General features: G+C 39.8%; 1 protein-coding gene across 3 annotated transcripts in view; it reads right to left on the bottom strand.

Annotated features, from left to right (window-relative positions):
• SGCZ (sarcoglycan zeta) overlaps window positions 1-22,672 on the bottom strand; it is a 410,351-nt gene that overhangs the window by 105,914 nt on the left and 281,765 nt on the right. For all 3 annotated transcript variants that reach the window (XM_065405277.1, XM_065405276.1, XM_065405275.1), the window contains one exon: window positions 14,580-14,667. In XM_065405277.1, the coding sequence (XP_065261349.1) occupies window positions 14,580-14,667 (88 nt within the window). The remainder of the gene's footprint in view (window positions 1-14,579; window positions 14,668-22,672) is intronic.

Raw genomic sequence — 22,672 nt, 5'->3', positions numbered from 1 at the left:
GCTATCTGTATTGGCTGACAGAGCATGAGGGTTAGCAACATTAAGACAGATGGCAAGGGATTAATGATTAAACACTAACACCCCTGTACTGTACTGGAACCATTAGTGACTTTTTATTCACTAACTAGGACATCTACAGTTGAATCCAACTATAACGCAGAGTTCCATGTCAGCTAGCAGGTTTAAGGAAATGCAGTTTCCTTTCTAATGAATTGCTATAGTCTGCTAGACAAGACATTTCCTTTTCCTTCTTCTTCATGCTACCTGGGAACATGCTGACACTCTACTAATCACGGTTCTGATCATGCAAACAATTTCAAATACAGGTAGTCCCACTGAGTTCAATGGGACGAGGCACATAGGTAAAGACAGGCACTTGCATTTGCAGGATCAGGGCTTATTTTATTAAGAAGCCCTCCCTTTTATTTCTATGTCTGAGATGGACATTATATCAGGACAAGAGATAAACTTCCTAATATGACAAGGTATGAGCAAATGTATGCAGTTTCATTACATGTTTCACATATATGTTTCTCCAGGAAGAGTATTCACCATGCTGGAGCAATAAAGGATCACTAGAATCTCTTATTTCCTCACTAATTGGAAGAAAGGAGAAATTAAAAAGGAAGTGGGAGAAATCTCAACTGCTTTTGTAAACTAATTCATTGTAAAAATAGAATACAACTAATTCATCTGAAGAAGGAAAATGTGTTGACAGTATGCTTTGGACTCTTTCACTAACCTCTAAATAGATATGAAGTGCCAACATTATGGCGCATAATATACAACATGTATATCTTCAAGTGAAAACAATTCTATGTAGATCGTCTCGCTACCTAACCAAACTATCATAAAAAAGAAAAATGTTTATTTATTTTTATTTAAAGATAGAATCTGTATTTGTAGCTGACTAATTGCCTGCTCTAAAGTCTGTTTCTTGGCACTTATGTAGAAATAACAAAAATGCTAGTCAACTAAAACAATAGAGTGAAATAAAAGAAATAACAAAGCCCCTTTAAATAGCAAAGAGAACAAAAATCATGGCTGTTACAATGCTGGAATACAAAATTAAAGCACACTTCTGTAACATACTTCAGCACATGCTTACCTTTAAGCAAGTGAACAGTCCCAATGATTTGAATTGACTTCGGCTCCTCACAGGCTTAAAGCTTGTCAAATGCTTAAGCATCATGCTGAATTGGGGCTAATACACATGTGCCGACCTTCTGATTTCCTTGACGTACTCGACCCCTGCTTTGCCCTGGAGCACCCACGGAGTTGGGGCCTATGGGCTAATATCTAGAGCTTACTAATTACTTCCAGCAAGGTTTTTTTTTTTTTTTTTTTTAATGAAAATATTGGTGTAAGTGAGAGAAGAACTTATAACAAAAACTGGAGTGGGGGAGAGGGAAAGGTTTTTCCTCTATCATAAATTTAACACTAACAATCAAACTAGGGAATGTTTGCTAGTGAATCAGTATTGTCTAGGGGTTGTATAGAAAAGCAAGGCACTAAAATAGTCTTCAGTTTAAAAAGTTGCTTTAACTTCTAGAATATCACTTCCTCTCCATGCTTCTATAAAACATCTGCAAATTGTTTAACAGCAAAACCATATGAAAACCAGGTGTTACACATACAGATGGGTGAAATCTTTGGGATGAAACTATTTTATCCACTAAAAAATGTAGATTTAGGTCAACCAAAACACTTCATGAATTTGTGGTGTGTTTGCTGAATTGTTTCAGTTGGAAAAAAAAATTCTGAAAAAATTGAAATGACTTTCATTTTGATTTAAATTCAATTTTATTTAAAAATGGTAAAAACTAAAAAAACAAACAAACAGTGAACTGAAAAAAATCTTTGGGAAATCTCCCTGTATTAAATTCATGCATCACTGTGGGCCAGAGATTGTATGTAATTGTATGTAATGATTTAGTTAGGGTTGGTCCTGCTTTGAACAGGGGGTTGGACTAGATGACTTCCTGAGGTCTCTTCCAACCCAATCTTCTATGATTCTATGCATTCCATGGGGAAGGTGATCACAGCAACTTAATTCAGGTTGTAACATCTTCAAAGAGGTACCACCACCAAGGGAGGCTCACGCATACTAGTTCAAACTGGATTCTGTAGTATAGTGGTATAGCTGTACATCAGATGTAAAAAATATGAATTAAAATCTAAAAAAGTACATAAAAAATTAAAAGCTATCAAACATTTTGTAATAAACATCTTCAGTTTAAGAAGGAATTATTGCCAAGCTAAACAGACCACAAAGAATACTGCAAATGGTTTGAACAAGGGTATCTATTTTAAATTGAAATGCAATCTCTCTCTACATAACTAACACACACAGATATAACAAGATATTTGTTTTATATTGAAATATTATATTTAAAAAGGTGATAATCAGTTGGTATAATGAGAAGTCAAGTGAAGTGAAGTGAAAATCTTCAAGGTAAACCCAACCAAAGCTAATGGTCATAGGCCTAATTAACTGTTTGATGGCAGTTACACTGAGACATTTTAACAATTAAGTGACCCTACTACCTTCACCTGAAGTGAAGGGAAAAAACTTTTATATAGATGTGTCCAGCTGTTTTGTATTATTTCATTACCTGTTGCATTGTGTTGGTGTTGCATACTGAATGATGAACTACTAAACAAGAACACAGTCTCAAAAGGAATATGGACTGACTTTACATAAAGACAATTTTTACGTCAAAATGGCTATTTTGGCAGACACCTCAAAGTGCTGGCAGAGCACTGAACATGGGAGAGAATATGAAGTCATGCAAAGTTGGCCAAAGACCATACTGCAAGAGGGGCCCATAGAATTTAACTTGTGGGAGTATGCTGGTGACTTGAGCTAAATCTGCAGTTGTTCAACGTATAGCTCAAGAACTTTTACACAAACTAGTTTGGTCTCAGGTGTATTAGTATGCCCAAAATGTTTTTCATGAAGATGATGGAATTTTTCAGAGACAAAATTGCAAGAAGTCACAAAAGTGACACCACATTGCACACTGGAAGATAAGAAGGGACACAATTTATATTCTAGTTGGACATTTCAATCTTCACTGAAAGCGTGTGTCACCTTCTAACTGGCCCACATCAGGTTTGCCAAAAAGATATCTAAAGCACATTACCTATCAGAAACTATATAAAATAGGCTTACTGTGTTCAACATCACTTTCTGAAGTGAAACATTCTGATGAAAGATATGGAGAGAGGCCTGTTGGCTGGCCACTGAGGGCACTCCCTATCTCATAACAAAAATCTTGTCACTGACAAGCATCTTATTAACACTTTTCTTTTCTTTTTTTTTTTATAAAGTTTTTCTCTATTTCAAGAAAACCATCATTGCAACTGTGAAGCTGAGCTGGAGAACCTACCTCCATGCCAGTTCAACTGAGAAGCAGCAAATAGTCTTATCTCAATGATGAGTTGGTTATCTTAAGCTAGATGCTTCTTAGAAAGTATATTCCTGAGTAAAAATTTCTGTAAATAACTGTATATGTATAATATTTTGCTAACAAGTTTAATCTTAGCTGCCTAGATATTACTTTAAAATCAACAAGTAGTTGAAAGTTGAGTCTAGAGAAACTTCTCAATGCTGCCTATGGGGCCTGATGTGATGGGCATTCTCAGAGGCTACCTAACAGCTTAGGCCATGTACAAAAAAAATCACTATTGTAGGAGATGATGGTGGTGCCTGCTTCCCTTTTTAGCCCCGTCCTTATAGCACTCACGAAGAATGTGGGAGATCTGGGTTCAATTCCCACCTTTGCTTGTTATGGAGCAGGGATTTGAACCCACACTCCCCCCATCTCTCAATTGAATCTCTCCCTTTGAAGCCATTCTATATTGTATAAATAATTAAATACTCATTGGGCCAGAGTAATAATGAGAATGAATCTATATCCTAGTGGTTAGGGCACTCACTCCAGTTCAAGTCCCTGGTCCAATAGCTTTTTAATTATTTACCCAAAGTGGAGTGGTTTCAACATGAGACATTGAGAGATCCACTTCAGAATATCCCATAGCTCAGTGGTTAGGATATTCTCCTGAGACATGGATTCAGATTCTCTCCACATCAAGTAGTGGGAGGAACTGAGCCCAGGTCACCCATATCCTAGGTGAGTGCTACAACCACAGGTCTAAACATTATAAGATATAAAAGTTATACCTTGTTTTCTTGTGAGAAAGGACCTAGGCACCTAACTCTAGGAGAGGTTCACAGCTGTGAATCCTGAGTGAAGATAGGCACCTAAGGCGCTTGAGGATGCGGCTTAGGCCACAGCTCCTAACTCTCTCCATGCATTGTATAGGGAGCCTGGGTGCTTAACTCAGGGCTCTGATTCAGGTGGCAGGGTGCCTAACATTAGGCATTGCCACACTGAGCCCAAGTCCCCTTTCTGGCAGCTTAACAAAAAGAAATTGGAGTAAGAAGTGAAGAGATTAAAAGCTCTGCCGGAGGGGGGAGCCCAGTGAGCTTCCCAATAGGGCTGCCAGACCCCTGCACCACAGCTCTCTTTTGTAGAGCCCCTTTCACAGTATGGCTGGGGACTACCCATGATAAAAAAAAAACACTATAGTGGGGGTGGTAAAGGAAATGTTACTAAACAGCTGGGCAGCAATAACTATGACAGGGCATTTGTCAGAAGAGCCAAAGCAAGTAAGGATTCAGAGAGTTACCAGAGTAACTCACATGGTGCAAATTAGGAAAAATAATTTTTTTTTAATAAGACTATGGAAAGAAGAGTGTGGCAATTAATGAGGTGGAAGCACAGAAGACCAAGGTGTGGTTCGATGCCAAAGGAGACCTGACCAATCATCAAGTAGGATCTATAGTCATGATCCAGGCTCCCTACCACTCTTTCTGAAAGGGTATGTTCCATGAGTGATATTGGATCGACTTGCCCCTCCGTATGCTTAGTAGACCTGAGAAGTGAAGAGCAGACTTGGGTTCAGGGAGGCCAAGTCAAAGCTCATGAAAGTAAGTAAAGAAAGAGGTGAGAAATGGTTTCTTCCCTTTTTGTCTTATAGATTTGCAACAATGAAGTCGTGGAAGCTTACAGCGTTGTGTGTTCTGATGTGGAGGATGGCATTGGTCCCAAGTTTTAGAAACACTCCAATTGAGGATTCCTCAGTCCCAAGGCCACCTCAGAAGTACAACAGACTCCAATTGCACCATAAGAATGGAGGGAAAAATATATACAAGCCACCATCTGGAACTAAACAAAATCAAACTATCTTTCTAGGAAATTTGTCTTGTTCAGACACAGGGGTAGTATCGGCAGCAGTTGGAGAACTACCAGGGGTGTGTTCGAGTGGTATCTGTGGGCCAAAATGCACAACTGGGGAAAGGGCTGTATGATTTGAGAGTTTGTGGGTCTATAATACATTCCAGGAAGGTGGTGGCATATAAATGAGTCTGGGGCTTTTAAACAAGACTATGGAACATTGTGATATATAAACAAGTATGGGTTTTTTCTAAGGCAAAACAATTTTACTTTAGTAGGCCCAATTGGTGGGCTTGTAGGTAAATAGAACCCAGCTGTTTTGGTGGTGAATAATGAATAATAAATAATATGCAACACCCCAGCCCAAAATACGTACCTCAACCATAGAATCATTTAAATATGATGCTCTATAGAAACCGTACAGTCAGAAGGGACTCTGTGGCAACTATATTGGGTGGCCTGGGAGTTGGGGTCTCTCTATGGAATTCTGCAAACATTAAGGGATTAAACCTTAAAATTAACTTGATGATTGATAAATTTGATCACCTTAGCATTGATGTATGCCAATAGAGATACCTGAGTGACAAAAGCTGGAGTCAAAATGAGTTCTTGAGAAGCTGAGTGGAAAGAAGTCTCGGAGGGAATCCCAACAAGGTGGATACTCTTACTACTCACTAAAAGCGTCTTTGTGCACTTTAGATTAAATACGCTTTAAAGTACACTAAACAAAGGGTACTTTTAGTACTTAAAAAGAGCATCCTCATGGGGAGTTAATGCAGAGTAGCTAGTACCCTGCCAATTCACATGCTATCTTGCTGAACAATAAATTCCTGTGTAGACAAACCCAGTCTTTGTGTATTTATGTAGGGTAGGTGGGAACACATGGAAAACTAATAGAGATAGTACGAAGACATTAATGGGTGTTGCAAATCTTGTGTAAATGGAGGAAAGGGTAGAGTTAAGGTTATGTGGGCACCTTGAATGATAATTTCTTGACATTTTTCATGTATAAATTCTTAATTCTTACTGGGAATTAATGAAGATTTTTGCCATTGGAACTTTTGGGTTTTGGTCTTATGATTTCAAAAATGTACTTATGCATTACACATCAATACTAAGTGCTAGCAAAGTTTAAAGGCATAAATATAAACCATTTCTGAATTACCGACTCTTCTAAAAAGGTTGAACATTTTTTAATTAGAAGTTGTAGTTGGAAACAAAGTTTTTTTTCCCTTCTATGAACCTTGAATTTTGAAATCTCAGCTCTTTAAAACTTTCAAATTAAATTATTATTTTTTTAAATTCTGGTCTGCAGTTAAACATGAAAATGTTTAGACCAAAAGATTGCTTATGTTTGTTTGTTTTAAATAAAGCCAGAAGGGATTCAGAAATAGGTCTAGGTCCAATATTTTAAAAAAATGGGTGCCTAAAGGTTAGGCTCCAAAGTCCATTTAGACACCTAAATAAGGGGCCTAATTTTCAAAAGCAATGAGCATTCAGCTGTTCTCATTGAGATTAATGGGAACAGCTAAGTGCTCAGTGTTTTTACAAATTAGGCCACTGATATAGGTGCCTAAATATGAAGTTAAGATCCTAATCAGGCACTCATTTAAAAAAAATGGCTAAAACAAAATGCATCTTTCAGCGTTACCCATGCAATGACTACATGATGAAAAATGTATTATTTCTGGAGGTAAATTTTTTTCCCTTATCCAATTGTTATTCTGCACCTGTCCTACTTGCCTATGCTGCTCAGTCACTGACATTAAAGTAATCTTTGCATTATTGCAATGTTCCTAAAGAGACCCTTCAACTAAAATTAGGATTTCATTACACAAAATGAAGGCTCCATATTATCTGTCCAAGGTTTTTATTACAAAAAACATAAATATCATTTCAGTAACATGCACAAACACAACATATGCTTCTTCAGATTCTACCATTTGCCTGGCTGTTTAGCACAATCCATAGTGATACTAACACAGAGAGCTGATGTTCCTGTGACTTTCTCTCCTTCTAATTTTTCAGTGTTAGCATCAAGACAGCTAGCACTGCACACTGATAACAGACATGGCCTTGTTATTATAACGACTCAGAGCCATGACTTTATATTTAAATATATATAATTGAATTCTCCAGTGCTACCTGTCGCCATTGTTTATACTTTCCACCTTCACTCCTTGTAGATTGGGATGTGCTCCAAAATGTCTTCATGACGTACTTTATTTCCCTCCTCTACTGAATATACTTCATCATCCTGAGTCTCTCATGGAATTGAGTACCTCATTTATTAACAGTTTTATTCAGAGTCTTCCATCTCCCTGAATGATCATACCTTACTTTTTTCTTTTCTTTAAAACAGAAAATGGTAGCTAGATTAATCTTCCATTTGAAGATCTTCAGAAGGACTTAAATTGTCATTTAAGTATTGAGTATTTCCTAGAGACCCGCGGGGCACTGTGGGGCTTGGGGCATTAGCCCCATGGGGCTTGCCGGGGTTTCTGAGGGTTTGACAATATTTACCGGAGCTCTGCTCCAGATAGCTCTGGCTGAATTTAAGCCCTGCTCTTCAGACCTTTCTAGTCTAGCATGGACACTTCTCCAAATATCTCAGATGAAGAGTGTGTATTCTCCTAAAGTTTGACCAGTGCAGCAATTTGGATGTCAAGATCTGGGTCCAGATTATCCACAGTGTGGCCCCTTGTGTAGGCATTTATATCTGTGTAAAGTGGGTGTAAAATGCTACTGTTCTGATTTGGTAGCATTTTACACCTGTTTTCTACACATGTAAATACAAAGTGTAAGGTAGTAAAGAATCAGCCACGAAAAGTCTTGTTCTTGAGATTCTCAATAACATTGTATGCACCACATTCCTCTTACACTCTTACAGGAGCATTTCAGATTTTGTAACGTTCACAAACCACCATTCTTTTCTATTTGTTCCACTTTTAGGATGAATTGACAATTCAATTCATTTTCCATTTTAGGCCACTATTAATTTCTCTGAATCCTGTAGCCTGATGTTCATAAATAAAAGAACATCCACAACTTGTATTATCAGCAATAAAAGGTGTTAGTGCTCAGCATTTCTGAAAAATATCAGGCTACTCACTCCATAGACTTCACCAAAAAATAGAGAGAAAAAGATAAATGGGACAAAATGTAAATCACACTTATAGTTAGGAACATTCCACTCTCTTGATTTAATCTGCACCAGCTGTAGACCAATTAAAGAGTTCCCAGGTGTTCACATTAATGACTAAAACAGCAACACATGTTTTCTTTAGGGCTATTTAAGTATTTATAATATTAAACTCAAATACAATGTGTCTAAGCAGATCAGGTCACACACACACACTTTTGCAATGTTGTATTGACTTGACAAAAAATGGTATCACCAACCAGAGTACCAGATTCACGGCTGCAGATGTAAATGAGTGTCACAGAAACCCCACCTTTTAACAATAACAGCTGAAGCAGAACGTTTTAATAATACATCTGCTAGAAGCAACAGGCACTGGCAAGTACGAAGTGGCTAAAACAGATATCAGTTTAATTTCTTCTCATCTGTATCTGATAAAAAGTCTGGTTACTTTTGCACATCTTTTTCCCATGGTCATTTAGAATAATCAGCAAAGATGATGGGTTTCTGTGAAAGATACTCCCAAACAAGTGTAGTTTCTACAGGCCTGAAGCAAGAGTCTTAACTCCACATGAAGGCAAAAAGTAGTAAGTCATGAAAGCTAGAATTTACAAAGAAACTAACTGTAAAACTATCTGAGGATTCTTGAATATATGAAGTAGCAGACCATAAAGAATGTGTGTAATAGGAGCAACATTGCTCAATCTAAGGAATTAAAGGAAAATGAAACCAGACTTTTACAGGAATTACTGATTAATGAATATGAATATCTGTCAAAAAATCCCTGCCCACCCCATCTCTTAGCCCTCCCTCCTGAAAAAGGTAGATAATTTTTCTCAGTCATCAGACAAAACAGACATACTGCAGGAAGAGAGATCTCCTGACTGCTTAGAAGCTGGAGCATCTCCCTTAAGAACGAACTTCAGAAATAGTAATCACAACACATGAAATACCTAAAACAAATTTCAGTCCTCTCCTTGTTCAGAAACAACATATGATAGTTAATGGCCTAACACTAGATAGAACCATTGGGCTTTCATAATGTTAGGTGGTTTTCCTTATAAGCATTAGTGTTTATAAAGTCTGTTTTTTTAATTCTCATTTTTTAATGAGAGGTTGACTTGTTTTACCAAAAACTTTTCTATTCCATGCCTGAGTAGTCCAGGTTAGTACCTATTCTTGAAGCATACTGAGAACAGCAGGTATCATTTATAAAATGAAAAAATATCACTGTGAGAAAAGCGAAGTGTTAGAGTCCTTCTTCAAGGCACAGATTCCAAATCCCATTAAACACTGATTGCTTTAGAGTTCTGTGGAAGGCTGATGATTTGAGAGAGTCAAGGCCACGGCATAGAGTGGATCCCATATTCGTTTTTCTGTTGGTGCTCATGAACAGTAGAATATCAAAGTTTCTTATCTAACTACACATTAAACATTTCCATTACATGCCCATATCTTTGCAGTATGGGGGAAGTTCTGTTATTCTGAAGTAAAGCTAATAAATGAAAACATTCCTCATTACTACTCCAACTTTCTCCTTACTCACAACCCCACACTTCAATTTTTTCTCTATATCTTGTGGTTTTGTTGTATAATACAATGGGCAATCACTGGTAGATTATTATCATTATTAATTATTTTGTGCTATTTAAAAGTAAATTTGTGGATACCAAATGCATAGTTCAAATATTAAAGTAGTATGTAGAATTGCCCAAAGGAGGAGATAATTTACTAATGGCTGCTTTTCATCCCAAGAGATGTTTAACCACTTTTCTTGCAGAAACTAAAATAATATCTACTATGGAAAGAGAGTGGAAACTGAATGTGATAATCTACTGGAAATATCTTTGGGAGACAAACATACTGAAGTTTTGTAAAAGATGTAAAAATGATGCACAGCAGTCAGGTGGCTTTCGGCGGCGCACCTGTGGGAGGTCCGCTGGTAACGCGGATTCGGTGGCATGCCTGCGGGAGGTCCGCCGATCCCGCGGCTTCGGCGTACTTGCCGCCGAATCTGCAGGAACGGTGAACCTCCCGCAGGCATGCCGCCAAAGGCTCCCTGACTGCCACCCCCACAGCGACTGGCAGGCCGCCCCCTGCGGCTTGCCGCCCCAGGCACGCACTTGATGCGCTGGTGCCTGGAGCCGTCAAAATTGTCAAGTCAGGATTATAGCTATTAAATGCAGATATTTTATAATATCTTTCATCTAACAAAAAAAAGATAAAAAATGCCCTTCCTAATTTTAAAAATTGTTAGGACTTACATATGGATGTTTTTGGGTGGAGAGAAGAAACTGACATAACTGTATTTCTGAATGGCTATTTTTTCACCTCTGAAATGTTAGCTTAACCGTTTTCTTAGGAATGCAAAACTTCTAACTGAAAGGTAATGTGTGCTTTGCTTTCAATGAAATGGGAAAGAGGCAGCATTTTGCTTTCATAAGTAGGACTCCACATCTGTCACAGAAGTCACGGATTTGGTGAATTTCCGGGACTTCTGCAACAGCCAGTGTGGCTGACCCCAGGGCTGCCCAAGCAGCTGGTTCTGGGGCCAGCTGCTCAGATGGCTTCGGGGACAGCCACACCGGCTGCTGCTGGAGCAGCTCTGCAGCCAGCTACTTGGGCGTCCCTGTGTGGCTGGCCCTGGGGACTGCCTGAGCAGTGGTCCCAGGGTGGTCAGAGCAGCTGATGCCTGATGGCCCCCAGCAGCTGGTGCTGCTGGCTCCATCCCCCCAAGGCGCTGCCTCCCAGTACCATCCCCCCCTAAGATTTAGTCATGGGTATTTTTAGTAAAAGTCATGGACAGGTCATGGTCCGTGAATTTGTTTATTGCCTGTGACCTGTCCATGACTTTTACTAAAAATACTCATGACTAAATCGTAGCCTTACTCATAAGCAATAAAGCTGAGCAATAAAAAATCGTAGAATTTGCAGATAATGTTTCTGCAAAAAATTTTGGTTTTAAACAAATAGCATGTTCCAACAAAAAATATTTTGTTGAAAAATTCCCAACCTCTAGTAAAAACTTCTATAAAGTTATAAATACAACATTCTGAATAGTTTAACATTACTCAGTATTTTGTGTTATTTCTTCTTGAATTTATAAAGAATATGACAACATTCATTTGGACATATTCTTTTCCCATAGAATATATAGTATATTGATTCTCCAGGTTGAATACACCTTAGGTTTCATAACATGAGACAGAAGAGTTCTTTATTTAAAAAATCCCTTTTTAATATCCTTTTCCTGGGGAACACAAGATTCTTTTATCCAAAAGGTTTACTACATAGACAAGATGACAGCAATATTTTATGATAACATCAATGATATAAACCCTAGACAGAAATATTACTTTCATGAAAAACTTTTTACTACAGCATCCTGTATAGTAGAACAATCTATTAAAACTGTTAATAACAACACTAACACTATATAGCAATTACTAACAGAGTGTAGAGGTTTTTGTTTTTCTTCTACCCTCCCCATGGCAAGATTTGTGATAGACAAGATCAAGAGATTTTTAAGGCAACAATATCAAAAAAGTCAGAACTATTGTTAAAGGAAAACCAATAAACTTTTGGTTTCCCAGCCAGTATACATTTACTTTCCTTCTAATATATCAGGAGTGGGCAAACTTTTTGGCCCGCGGGCCACATCTGGGTGGGGAAATTGCATGCAGGGCCATGAATGTAGGGCTGGGGCAAGGGGTTGGGGTGCGGGAGGGAGTGCAGGGTGTGGGAGGGGGTGCGGTGTGCAGGAAGGGGCTCAGGGCAAGGGGTTGGGGCACAGGAGGTGTGCAGGGTGTACGAGAGGGCTCAGGGCAGGGGGTTGGGGTGTGGCAGGGGGCTTAGGACAGGGGGTTGGGGTGTGGGATGCAGGAGGGGTTTGGGGTGTGGGCTCCGGCCCGACGCCACTTACTTGGAGTGGCTCCCGGGGTGGCAGCAGCGTGCAGTGGGGCTGAGGCAGGCTCCATGCCTGCCCTGGCCCCATGCTGCTCCTGGAAACAGCAGGAGGGGGCGGGGAGCAGAGTGCGCCGCGTGCTGCCCTCCTGCGGGTATCTCCACTGAAGTTCCAATTGGCTGCGGTTCCCTGTTCCCAGGCAATGGGAGCTGGTGGGGGGGGGGGCAGTGCCTGCAGGCGAGGGCAGTGCACAGAGCCCTCTTGCCCCCCCCAGGCCAGACATGGTGCCGGATGCTTCCGGGAGCGGCACAGCACCACGGGGGTGGCAATCCTGCGGGCCAGATCCAAAGCCCTGATGGGCCGGATCTGGCCCATGGGCCGTTGTTTGCCCACCCCTGTAATATATCCTCTATCTGGGACATTTAATTATTTTAAAGGGTACCTCAGTATCGATCTTTTTCATCAGTACTCTCAAGGCCATGAATGAGAGTCCTGTGCTCGCCACTAAAATATACAGCCTTATTAGTAATAGAGATATGCTTTAACGTTTAGTAAATCATACTTACGATATAGTTAAATTTTAGAAAATAGTAGACTTAATAAAAGCAGGATAAAGTAAAAGGAAATCAAAATAAAATGTACCACATTAGTTATATTAGGAAGTTAGTAACATTAGACCACTTTGAATTTTAATTTCATTTGGAATTTTTAGCTCTTATATTTTGTACTTCAATTGTAAAATAAAGATATATCAAATACATTTTCATTAATGACTGGAAATATGTTTACAGTACAATTATGTACTGACAACACAGACAACATTTTGCTATCTGAGAAAGAATTTCAAATAGGTTTACACTATTTACATTCTGCCAAGGGGGGGGGGGGGCAAGTGGGGCAATTTTCCCCAGGCCCCGGGCCCCGCAGGGGTCCCCACGAGAATGTCAGAGGCCCGGCCCCAGCCCCGCCTTCACCTTCCCCCATCCCCCGGCACCTCAGCACGCCGCGTCCAGGAGCAGCCCTGGACAGCGCTGCAGCAGCGTGGTTTGGGCGGGGCCTGAGGTCCTCCCGCTTGGAGCTGCGTGGTAAGGGGGCGGGGCTGCTAGCTCCAGTGGGCCAAGCGGAAGGAGCTCCTGGACACGGCTTGCTGAGGCTCTGGGAGAGGGGGGAGGCAGCATGGTAAGCCCCTCTGAGCCGGGCACACCCCGACCCCCAGCTCTGAGCCCAGCCCCTCTGAGCCAGGCACTCCCTGACCCCATCCCCCACTGCCCTGACCCCCAGCTCCGAGCCCAGCCCCTCTGAACCGGGCACCCTCTCTCCCCCCTCCCCCCCACAGCCCTGACCCCCACTTCCGAGCCCAGCCCCCTCTGAACTGGACACCCCCCGACCCCATCCCCACACAGCCCTGACCCCCCAGCTCCGAGCCCAGCCCCTCTGAGCCAGGCACCCCCCAACCCCATCCCGCCCTCCAGCCCTGACCCCCAGCTCCGAGCCCAGCCCCTCTGAGCTGGGCACCCCCTGACCCAGAGCCCAGCTCCCCACCCAGCTCTGGGCAACAGTAGCGCCACCCCCAGGCAGCGACAGCCCATTGGCACCAACCATCATCATCACCCAGTGACAGCCCATATGTAATTGCAAATGTATACATGCCATTAAAGCATTTAATGTTTTTAAATAATGTATTTAGTGTATTTTCAAATTATTAAAAATTAATTTTTGAATGTATTTCACTGGTTATTTTTTACATTTCCAAATACACGTTACTATAGTATTTCAACTTTTTTTTATGGAAGGGGCCCCCGAAATTGCTTTGCCCCAGGCCCCCTGAATCCTCTGGGTGGCCCTGCATTCTGTTACTCGGATTGTGCAATCCAATCTGTCTAGGACTGAATTCAGGATCCAGGCTAGGGGGACCAATTCAATGCTCATTGAAGAGATGGACGTTTTTCTGCTAGAAAACTGATAATTACTTTCCATGAAAAAAATTGAAAGAAGCCAGAAAAATTTCATTTTGTGCAAAACCGTCTGCTGAAATATTTGTTTGTGACAAAAAAAAAGAAAAGAAAAAAAAATATTTTGATGAATGAAAAAGTCATTTTTTCTCTCTCTTTTTTTTTTTATACTGGCTCTACTTTCCATTGACTCCAATGAGTGTTGAATCAGGTCCAACATGTTATTCTTCAGTATGATTATCAGAGCTTTTGCAATAAATATTTTACATCACTGAATAAAAATATTATTCATGAGACTTAAATAATACATATAATCTTCTTTAAAGAAGAACACTCACCTACAGTCAGTTGTCCAGTTAACTGTCCCATGTGATTTCTTGCATTCACTGTTACGTTCCTGTCAGACTGTAAGACCAATGGGCTATCCTGGTAAACATGTATAAGACAAACAAATGAGAGAAAAAAAAAGATGTAGAGGTAGAATTCAGTTAGAACTGTAAAAATAACCCCAGACATATGATGATAGGGTCTTGCCAAAACATTATATTCTTATTTTACATCAAAATTCATGTAAATATATTCAAAGAACAAAAATCTTAAAAATGAAAATCTTACTGCACAGCCTCTATTTTTAGAGATCAGATATGAAATCATGCTCTAGAAATCAGGTTTTATTCTCTGAGGATCACGTTTGGATGATACAATTTATGAACTAAAAATAATAAAAATGTTGCATTTTATCTTAACCTTTACCATGTAACAAAATCCATGTAGTCTTCATACAATACCCTTAGGTGTTTGTAAAGTAAGATTATAAATGATATTAAGCCTTTGGAGGAGTAAGTGTTATTCCTATTTCCGGACTGATGAAAACAGAAGTGTAGAAAGGTTACAGAGGACATCACCAAGTTAACAATCACAATGAATTATTTTCCCTACACTTATTACAAATAGTGCCTGAGATTAGAGAGGATTTTCTTTTTATAGCTTGTTAGCTTTGTGCATTTGACATGACCTTGTGTAGGATCAGTTCCACTATTTCCACTACTTAGTTTGTCCAATTGTTTACATGGGCTTTTCATATAACAGGGGAGGGAAATAAATTTTAAAAAAAAGACATGCAATACACCCTCGCTATAACAAACCTATTGGGATCCAGGCCATTTGTTCATTATAGCCAGGGGTACGTTATAGCAAAAAAAAAAAACAATCACAATGAGGCCTGTTGGCTCCTGCCAGTGGAGTGGGTCCAGAGTGTCAGCTCAGCTCTTAGCCACATGGCAGGCTGGATAAAAACTGTGCACCCATATGCAACATCCTCCCCCCCCCTCCTTTTTTTTTTTTTTTTTAAACAGTACAGTACTGTAGTTGGGATCCAGGGTCTGTGTTCATCATAGCTAAACGTTAATTATAATGAAGGGAATTATAGCAAGGGTGTGCTGTATGTTATTTTAAATCCACAAAATTTGGCATAAATAAATGGATCAAGGACACCACATTCAGATATGGCACAAAGAATATTGCTACAGGAAGCCAGTCATGCATATTTTTAAAATTAGATTTATAATGGAAAATTTAAAACAAACGTCATAATCCTACTCAAAATGTGAGTTTATGGATCCGTTTGAACAGCACCTCTAAAGTTCAGAGGTATGGTTTGGACTGATTTGATTTAGATAAGCATGCTTGCATTTTAGCTAAAAATTCTGTTTTTAAAGGTATTGGTTTGTGATTTCAAACAGTATTACATTAAAGTGCACTAGGGAACTTTCAATGCAGACCACTAAAGTCTATACGGAGCAGTGCTTGCTAACAAGTTTGACAGTGATATAGACAATGGCCTGAGATTATTGTTGTATTTATCTATTACATTGAACAGCCATGAGATGATACATTAACAAGTAGAGCTGGTTGAAGAAACTGACAAAACCATATTCTGTTGGAATATTCAGTTCCATTGAAATAGAAACTTCATTAAATTGGGTCAATTATACCAGATTTTATTTCAGAAGAAAACTGGTGGGAAAAGTTTCAATTATGTTGAAACATCCAATTTTAACATTTTTTGGAATGAAACATTTTGATTTTTTGTTTTGAAATGGCTTTTGTTTTTGTTTTCTAACTTTATAATATAACATAAAAAAATAAAAAAATTAACTTCAGAAATTCAGTTTTGTTCTGATTCTGAAGTAAGCCAAATTTTGAAATCCTTCATGAACCAGAATGTCCATCCTCTGCACAGCTCTATTAACAACCTAACCCAGAACTGTGACTTAAGTAAAATTTTTGTATCAAATAACCAATTCCAAGAGCCATCCTGTCCTGCAATTTATCTGAACTTATATGAACCTATTTGGTCTAAAACCTTGATTGTGCATATGGCAAGATCAGGTTTTGACCTAATAAGCTTTAAATTACCTGGGATGAGCCTACCTAAGAGACCACCTCTTTTCCTGTGAAACACTATCACAGTTACACTCAGCTGAGCCACTGATGCTAGATCCTTTCTTGATATAATAGAGTTGATACAATAGAGAGTAGGCAGGACATTCTCTGTTCTCATTCAACCCCTGGTACAATACAGCCTGAATTTGCAACTTCCAGGGCATACTGCAGGGTCCGTTTGTCTCATCCAGCTTTTGAAGAAGTATTAAGGTACAGGGTAGTTAGCATTTGATTATGAGCTGCTGCTTTGGCATGAAGGGTGAGTTGACTGAACTGCATATTTAGTTTGTGAATTTAAATGATTGTAAGTCACGAGGAGCTTGATTATGGGTTCTTTTGTTATTCTAACTAAAAAGAAAATTAAGAAAATAAATTTAAAAAACAGCTGCTTGTGGTCACTCTTTTCTAGAAAGAGGGATCATCTCCTCCCCACTAACTCCTCATCATTGTTGAGAAGATGGGGAAATGACTAAGAAAGTCACAGTTGAACTTATTTTACTTGAATGATGAATTGTAGCTGTACTTCAATCTTGCATACCCCATCGCCTTTTTCTTCTGGCACAGAGCGTTCCTTTATCATAAAAAGCTCTTCTGGATTGTGTTTCCAGTGATTTTTAATCCTAAAATGGTACTCGGTCTGTAGAAAGGTCTGAAATTATTTTGACCTAGTTTCTAAAACAGTAAGTGTGTTTTGTCTTTCACTGGACCCTACAACAATCTTATGTATTTCCCTGCCAAAGAGCTTGCTTGGCTTGTCTATTTTCTTTCCAGTTGCGGAGCCATAACTATCTGAGACACTGTGTTCAGAGCAACCATTTGAGCAGAGAATATGATCATACCAAGGGATGCATCAGCAACAAAAGCAGCTGCTATGGATATTTTTCTCAGCACTGATTTTATTTTCATGTCCCCTATGGACCTTTGAAGATCATTAGCACAGGCAACTGCCTCTCTGGCAAAAGAGGTTGTAATACTCATCTGAAGCTTCAAAATGTATCTTTAAAGAGCCCTTTACTCTGCTGGCTAGTCAATTTTTCGAAAGAGACCCTTCTCACCCAGAATAACCATATCCTTATCAAGAGAGGCTATTATCATGTCTACCTTTGCCTGCTGAACTAAATCTTTAGATTCAGCAGCTTACTGAAATTGAGTAGCTATCTCAGAGGTCTTTGCATTCTCATCCAAAGGGTTTTTGTTTTCTTTTCTCACTTAGGAGAATAACTAACTTGATTATCACATGCTTTCTGTTCCTCAGGTTAGTGCTCTGATTGTAAATGAAAACCTAGGGTAGAAACTCTTAAGTGTGACTGTTTGGCATGTGGTTGTTTGCTCGAAAAGTGTGAATTGGGAGTACTTTGTTCCAGGTGGGCCTTGAGTGGTTGATTGGAGGGAAGGCTTTGAGCCAGGCCAACTGCTTTGAGCCAGCAGCCTTATAAAAAGGTAGCCAGATACAACCGAGGACTGGCAAACAGAGGGAGTTTGCCTGGAAGTTCACCTGGGGGGAGTTCCCACAGAGTGTTTTTGCCTTTCGGGCTTCTGTGAGCAGTAAGTACACCATCTGAAGAGGCTCTTAGAAGGAAGACATTATGGATAGTGAGCGATCAGCTGTTGTAACCTGCACAGGATGGGCCATGTTTGTCTTTCTCCCAAAGGATAGAAGCAACTTCATCTGTGCGAAGTGCAAGCTGGTCTCCATATTGGAAGAGAAGGTTAAAGGACTAGAGACCCAAGTATCAACCCTGCATTGAATCAGAGAAAATGAAGACTTTCTGATTAGAAGTCAGCATTTGGTACTGAAGGCACAGCATGCTGAAGAATCAGAGAGGGCAGTGCAGAACAGGGAAGAAAATTGGCAGCATATGATCTCCAGAAGAAGAAAGAGGAAAACCCATGTACCCCTAATGCAGATAGAGGTAAGAAACCACTTTTAGGCTCTCTGCACAGTTGGAGAATGATTTGGTAGAATTTTCTGAGGGAAGGGATCAGAAGGAGACCCCATCAACTGGAAGGCATGGGATGCATTGTCCTAGGGATGGGGGTTCCACGACCATCACTCCCAAGAGAAGGAGACAGGTGGTGGTGGTCAGGGACTCCCTTCTACGGGGGACGGAGTCATCCATCTGCCATCCAGACTGGGAGACATGAGAAGTGTGCTGCTTGCCTGGAGCTAGAATTTTGTTGCCGATGCATCCCTTGATATGATCAGGATGTGATGGCCTGTCTGCCGAGATTGAACAAGCCCCTTCTTACTTCTCCACGCGGGCACCAATGATACTGCCAAGAATGACCTTGAGTGGATCACTGCAGACTACGTGGCTCTGGGAAGAAGGATAAAGGAGTTTGAGGCGCAAGTCGTGTTCTCGTCCATCCTCCCTGTTGAAGGAAAAGGCCCTGGTAGGGACCATTGAATCGTGGAGATAAATATGTGGTTACGTAGGTGGTATCAGAGAGAGGGCTTTGGATTCTTCATCCAGGGGATATTGTTCCAGGAAGAAGGATTGCTAGGAAGAGAGGGGATCCACCTAACAAAGAGAGGGAAGAGCATCTTCACAGTCTTGCTAACCTAGTGAGGAGGGCTTTAAACTAGGTTCACTGGGGGATGGTGACCTAAGCCAAGAGGTAAGTGGGATACCAGGAGGAAACACAAGAAGGAGGGTGCAACAGGGGAGGCCTCCTGATTCATACTGAGAAAGGAGGACAATCGGCTAGTAATCTTAGGTGCCTGTACACAAATTCAAGAAGCCTGGGAAATGAGCAGGAAGAATTGAAGTCCTGGCACAGTCGGGGAACTGTGATGTGATTGGAATAACCGAGACTTGATGGGATAACTCACATGACTGGTGCACTGTCATGGATGGGTATAAACTGTTAAGGAAGGACTGGCGGGAGAGAAAAGGTGGAGGAGTTGCACTGTATGTAAGAGAGCAGTAATGTTAAAACGTTTTTTCCTGTTTGATTCCCATTTAGATGTTGGAAAAGGAACCATCTTCTTCATTACAATTACATTATTTCTTGGCATTGAGTTCTCTTGGATATATTCAGGGAAACAGGTGGGAGGGCATGTCCTTCTCCCCACAAATACAATCCCAGCCATAACTGCCATCACTGCCCACTCCTGAGTACCTTGCTAGCACAACTTGGGATACAAAGTATCTGAACAGAGAGGGAGGAACAAGGAGAAGTCTGTGACATGGCCCTCCTCTTACATCTGCTAAGAGCTGGCCAGCCCTGAAGGGGAGTCCTTACTACACCCTCCTAATAGGTGGCAAAACAGCTGTGTTCTCAATGCTAGGGGCACTCACTGTGTCTTCCTGAGGTACACAGCATCCTGGAGATACCTTAAGCTATACACAGTTCTCCAATATGGACCAATAATTACTGTCACAATCTGGTTTAACATACCAAGCTGAAACCCATAAAAATGTTAAGTACACATAAGAACTTTTTATATATAGTATATATAAAAATATATGAATGAACTGGACAGTCAGCCTTTTTTTAACCCCTAGGAATCTCCCACATTGGAGAAAGAACTGTGTGATAGACAGTCCACTCCCTTATTCTCCTTTTTTACTTTCACTGTGGATCCCACAAACCAGTGAATCAGTGTACTGAAAAAAAACTTTTACACTGGGACAAACTTCATGCAAAAAGCAAATGAATTTATGAGACGTAACCAGTATCATCCTGCATTTCCCCCCAATAGTTAATGAAGGTATTTGTGTCAATATAAGTAATTTTCACCTCAATCCTCTTTTCTGCTCTGGAGCCTGTAGTGAATCCTGAATTTCTGACACATAAAACATTGTCATGGAAATGTCTTTGATGTTACTAATTCAGCACCAACTTCTTCACAGAGTCATAGGTGGGCTCTTAAATAGAACATAATTGATGAAAGATATATCTTTCATCATTAGTGAAAAATACTTGGATTTCTTTCTGTAACACTAGGTAAAAGTTTGACATTTGAAAGAAATTTGGTAAATGGATATTGAGGCCATACCAGAGTCTATAATGCAATTATTTAAAAGGAACATGACAGGAATGCCCTTCTCTCCTTTAATTTTTGCATAAAGCCCTTAGCAATAGTGACGTTAAATAATAAAATCAAAGGGATTAAAAGGGGAGGTGAGAAGGAGTTTAAGAAGTTGAAGCATGCAGATGATACAACCATTATAGACCACAAACTACAATCCCTGAAATTTTTGATTTTGTTGTATTATATTAAAGACAAACTAGATATATCATCTGATGCCACTGTAATCAGGCTGTTACCTGGATTAATCTTGCAATTGGAATATACCTAGGCAGGCGACAGGTGAACCCATTTAGGTATACACAGAAATAACTTAAAGAGATTCATTAAATTTGAATCTAGTTATAAATACAATATAGGAACATTGGGGGAAATTAAAATTCCTTTATCTTTCCCTGTGGAGCAAGATGAACTTAATTAAAATTAATGTTCTTCCAAGAGTATTTTGTAATCTTTGCTGGCTGATGTTCCTGTGTACTATCCGAATATTACTAAAATGAGGGCAGGAATTTGTATGCTAGGAAACCTAGGCTACCTTCAAAAACCCAAAGTTTCAGTCTACAGAACTGGAGGGTTTTGAAGTCCCTTAATTTTAAACAAAACCCTGTAGCTCCAGTTACTTGTCAGAGCAATGAAGCCACCTTTTCACAGTCCAGTTATGACCAGAACCCCACTTTGTACCTCAAGAAAGTTCTGTTTCTAACTTTGACTGAGCCATTTCTGTGCACCACAGAAATGTTTGACCAACTCTGAGGTAAATTAGACAAGCAATTTCTAAGAGAGGAGAGCTGAAAAATGATGGGATAAATAATATACAGCAAATACTCTGAACACTTTTTGAAGTACCATGTCTCAATATTATGGCCTAAAAAATGGGTTTATTCATGAGCGTTTAGCAAAATCTAGAATCAGGATATATGTTTTTGAAGTTATTCATTGTCTAGTTAGAAATGTCAGAATAGTCTGTTAGGTTTGGAAAACCTTTTTGACATTTGCACATAGTCCGACAGACTAGAAATTACTCATGTCTGGCTGATTTTACAATGGATTGGACTGATATACAAGTCCCTTTGTTTTTATTTAGCTGAAAAAATCCTGTGAATTATCAATGTATGTTACAAACATTTAAAAAATGGCTGAAAATTGGTGTGAAATCAGTTTTCTGGGTAAATATCAGGGGACAGGAAGGACATTAAAAAAAGCAACAAATAGAGAAGTCAGAATGTTGAGAGTAAAAGCTGTTTAATGCCATGATGGTTTGTTTCATATGCTATATTTAGCTGCATAATACATAGATGCGTACCCGAACCAACTGGAGCCTCAAGATATTGTAACAAACAGAAGTTAATGTGGTTCAGTATATGGTTTATTAAAAAGAATACTTCTCTTTTTAACTTATGTTTAATATAAGGGGCTTTGTATAAAATCCAGAAGTCCTAGGTAGCAAAGGCTTACAGCAGTTTTTTCAAACTGTCTGTTCCAAAGCTTGTTCTCCTGCATCCTTGGAGTCAGACAAATTTTAAAAAGAGTCTCTCTGAGTTAGCTGAGTTAGGTGGGACACTGAGGATGCGAAAAGTAGGCTCAAATTTTGAAAGTCGGTGCAGTGGATTTTCCAAAATTCAAATGGAGTGATGTTGCCACTGTCTGGTGGAGACATTACCGTATACAGATGGAATTCACTTTGTGCCCTTTCTTCATTAGGAGTCACAAAGAGGAAAATTATACACGAGTAATCTTTAAAGCTTCTTTAGTACAGGCCACTCTTTTGCAATTGAGGTCAAACAAACACAGTGACTTTTCAGAACTATGATTCACTGTTAAAAGTTTCAGGGGACATATTATGAGAGACAATAGCTTCCCACTTCTTTGACAGCTCTTTGTGAAAACTTTGGAAAAACTTTCCAAGTATATACTGCTCACTGACTGGCAAAATGGGTATGAAAAGATTTG

Source organism: Emys orbicularis, chromosome 5 (assembly GCF_028017835.1).
Source record: "Emys orbicularis isolate rEmyOrb1 chromosome 5, rEmyOrb1.hap1, whole genome shotgun sequence".
Lineage (NCBI taxonomy): Eukaryota > Metazoa > Chordata > Testudines > Emydidae > Emys > Emys orbicularis.
This window is presented reverse-complemented; position numbering and strand designations above follow the sequence as displayed.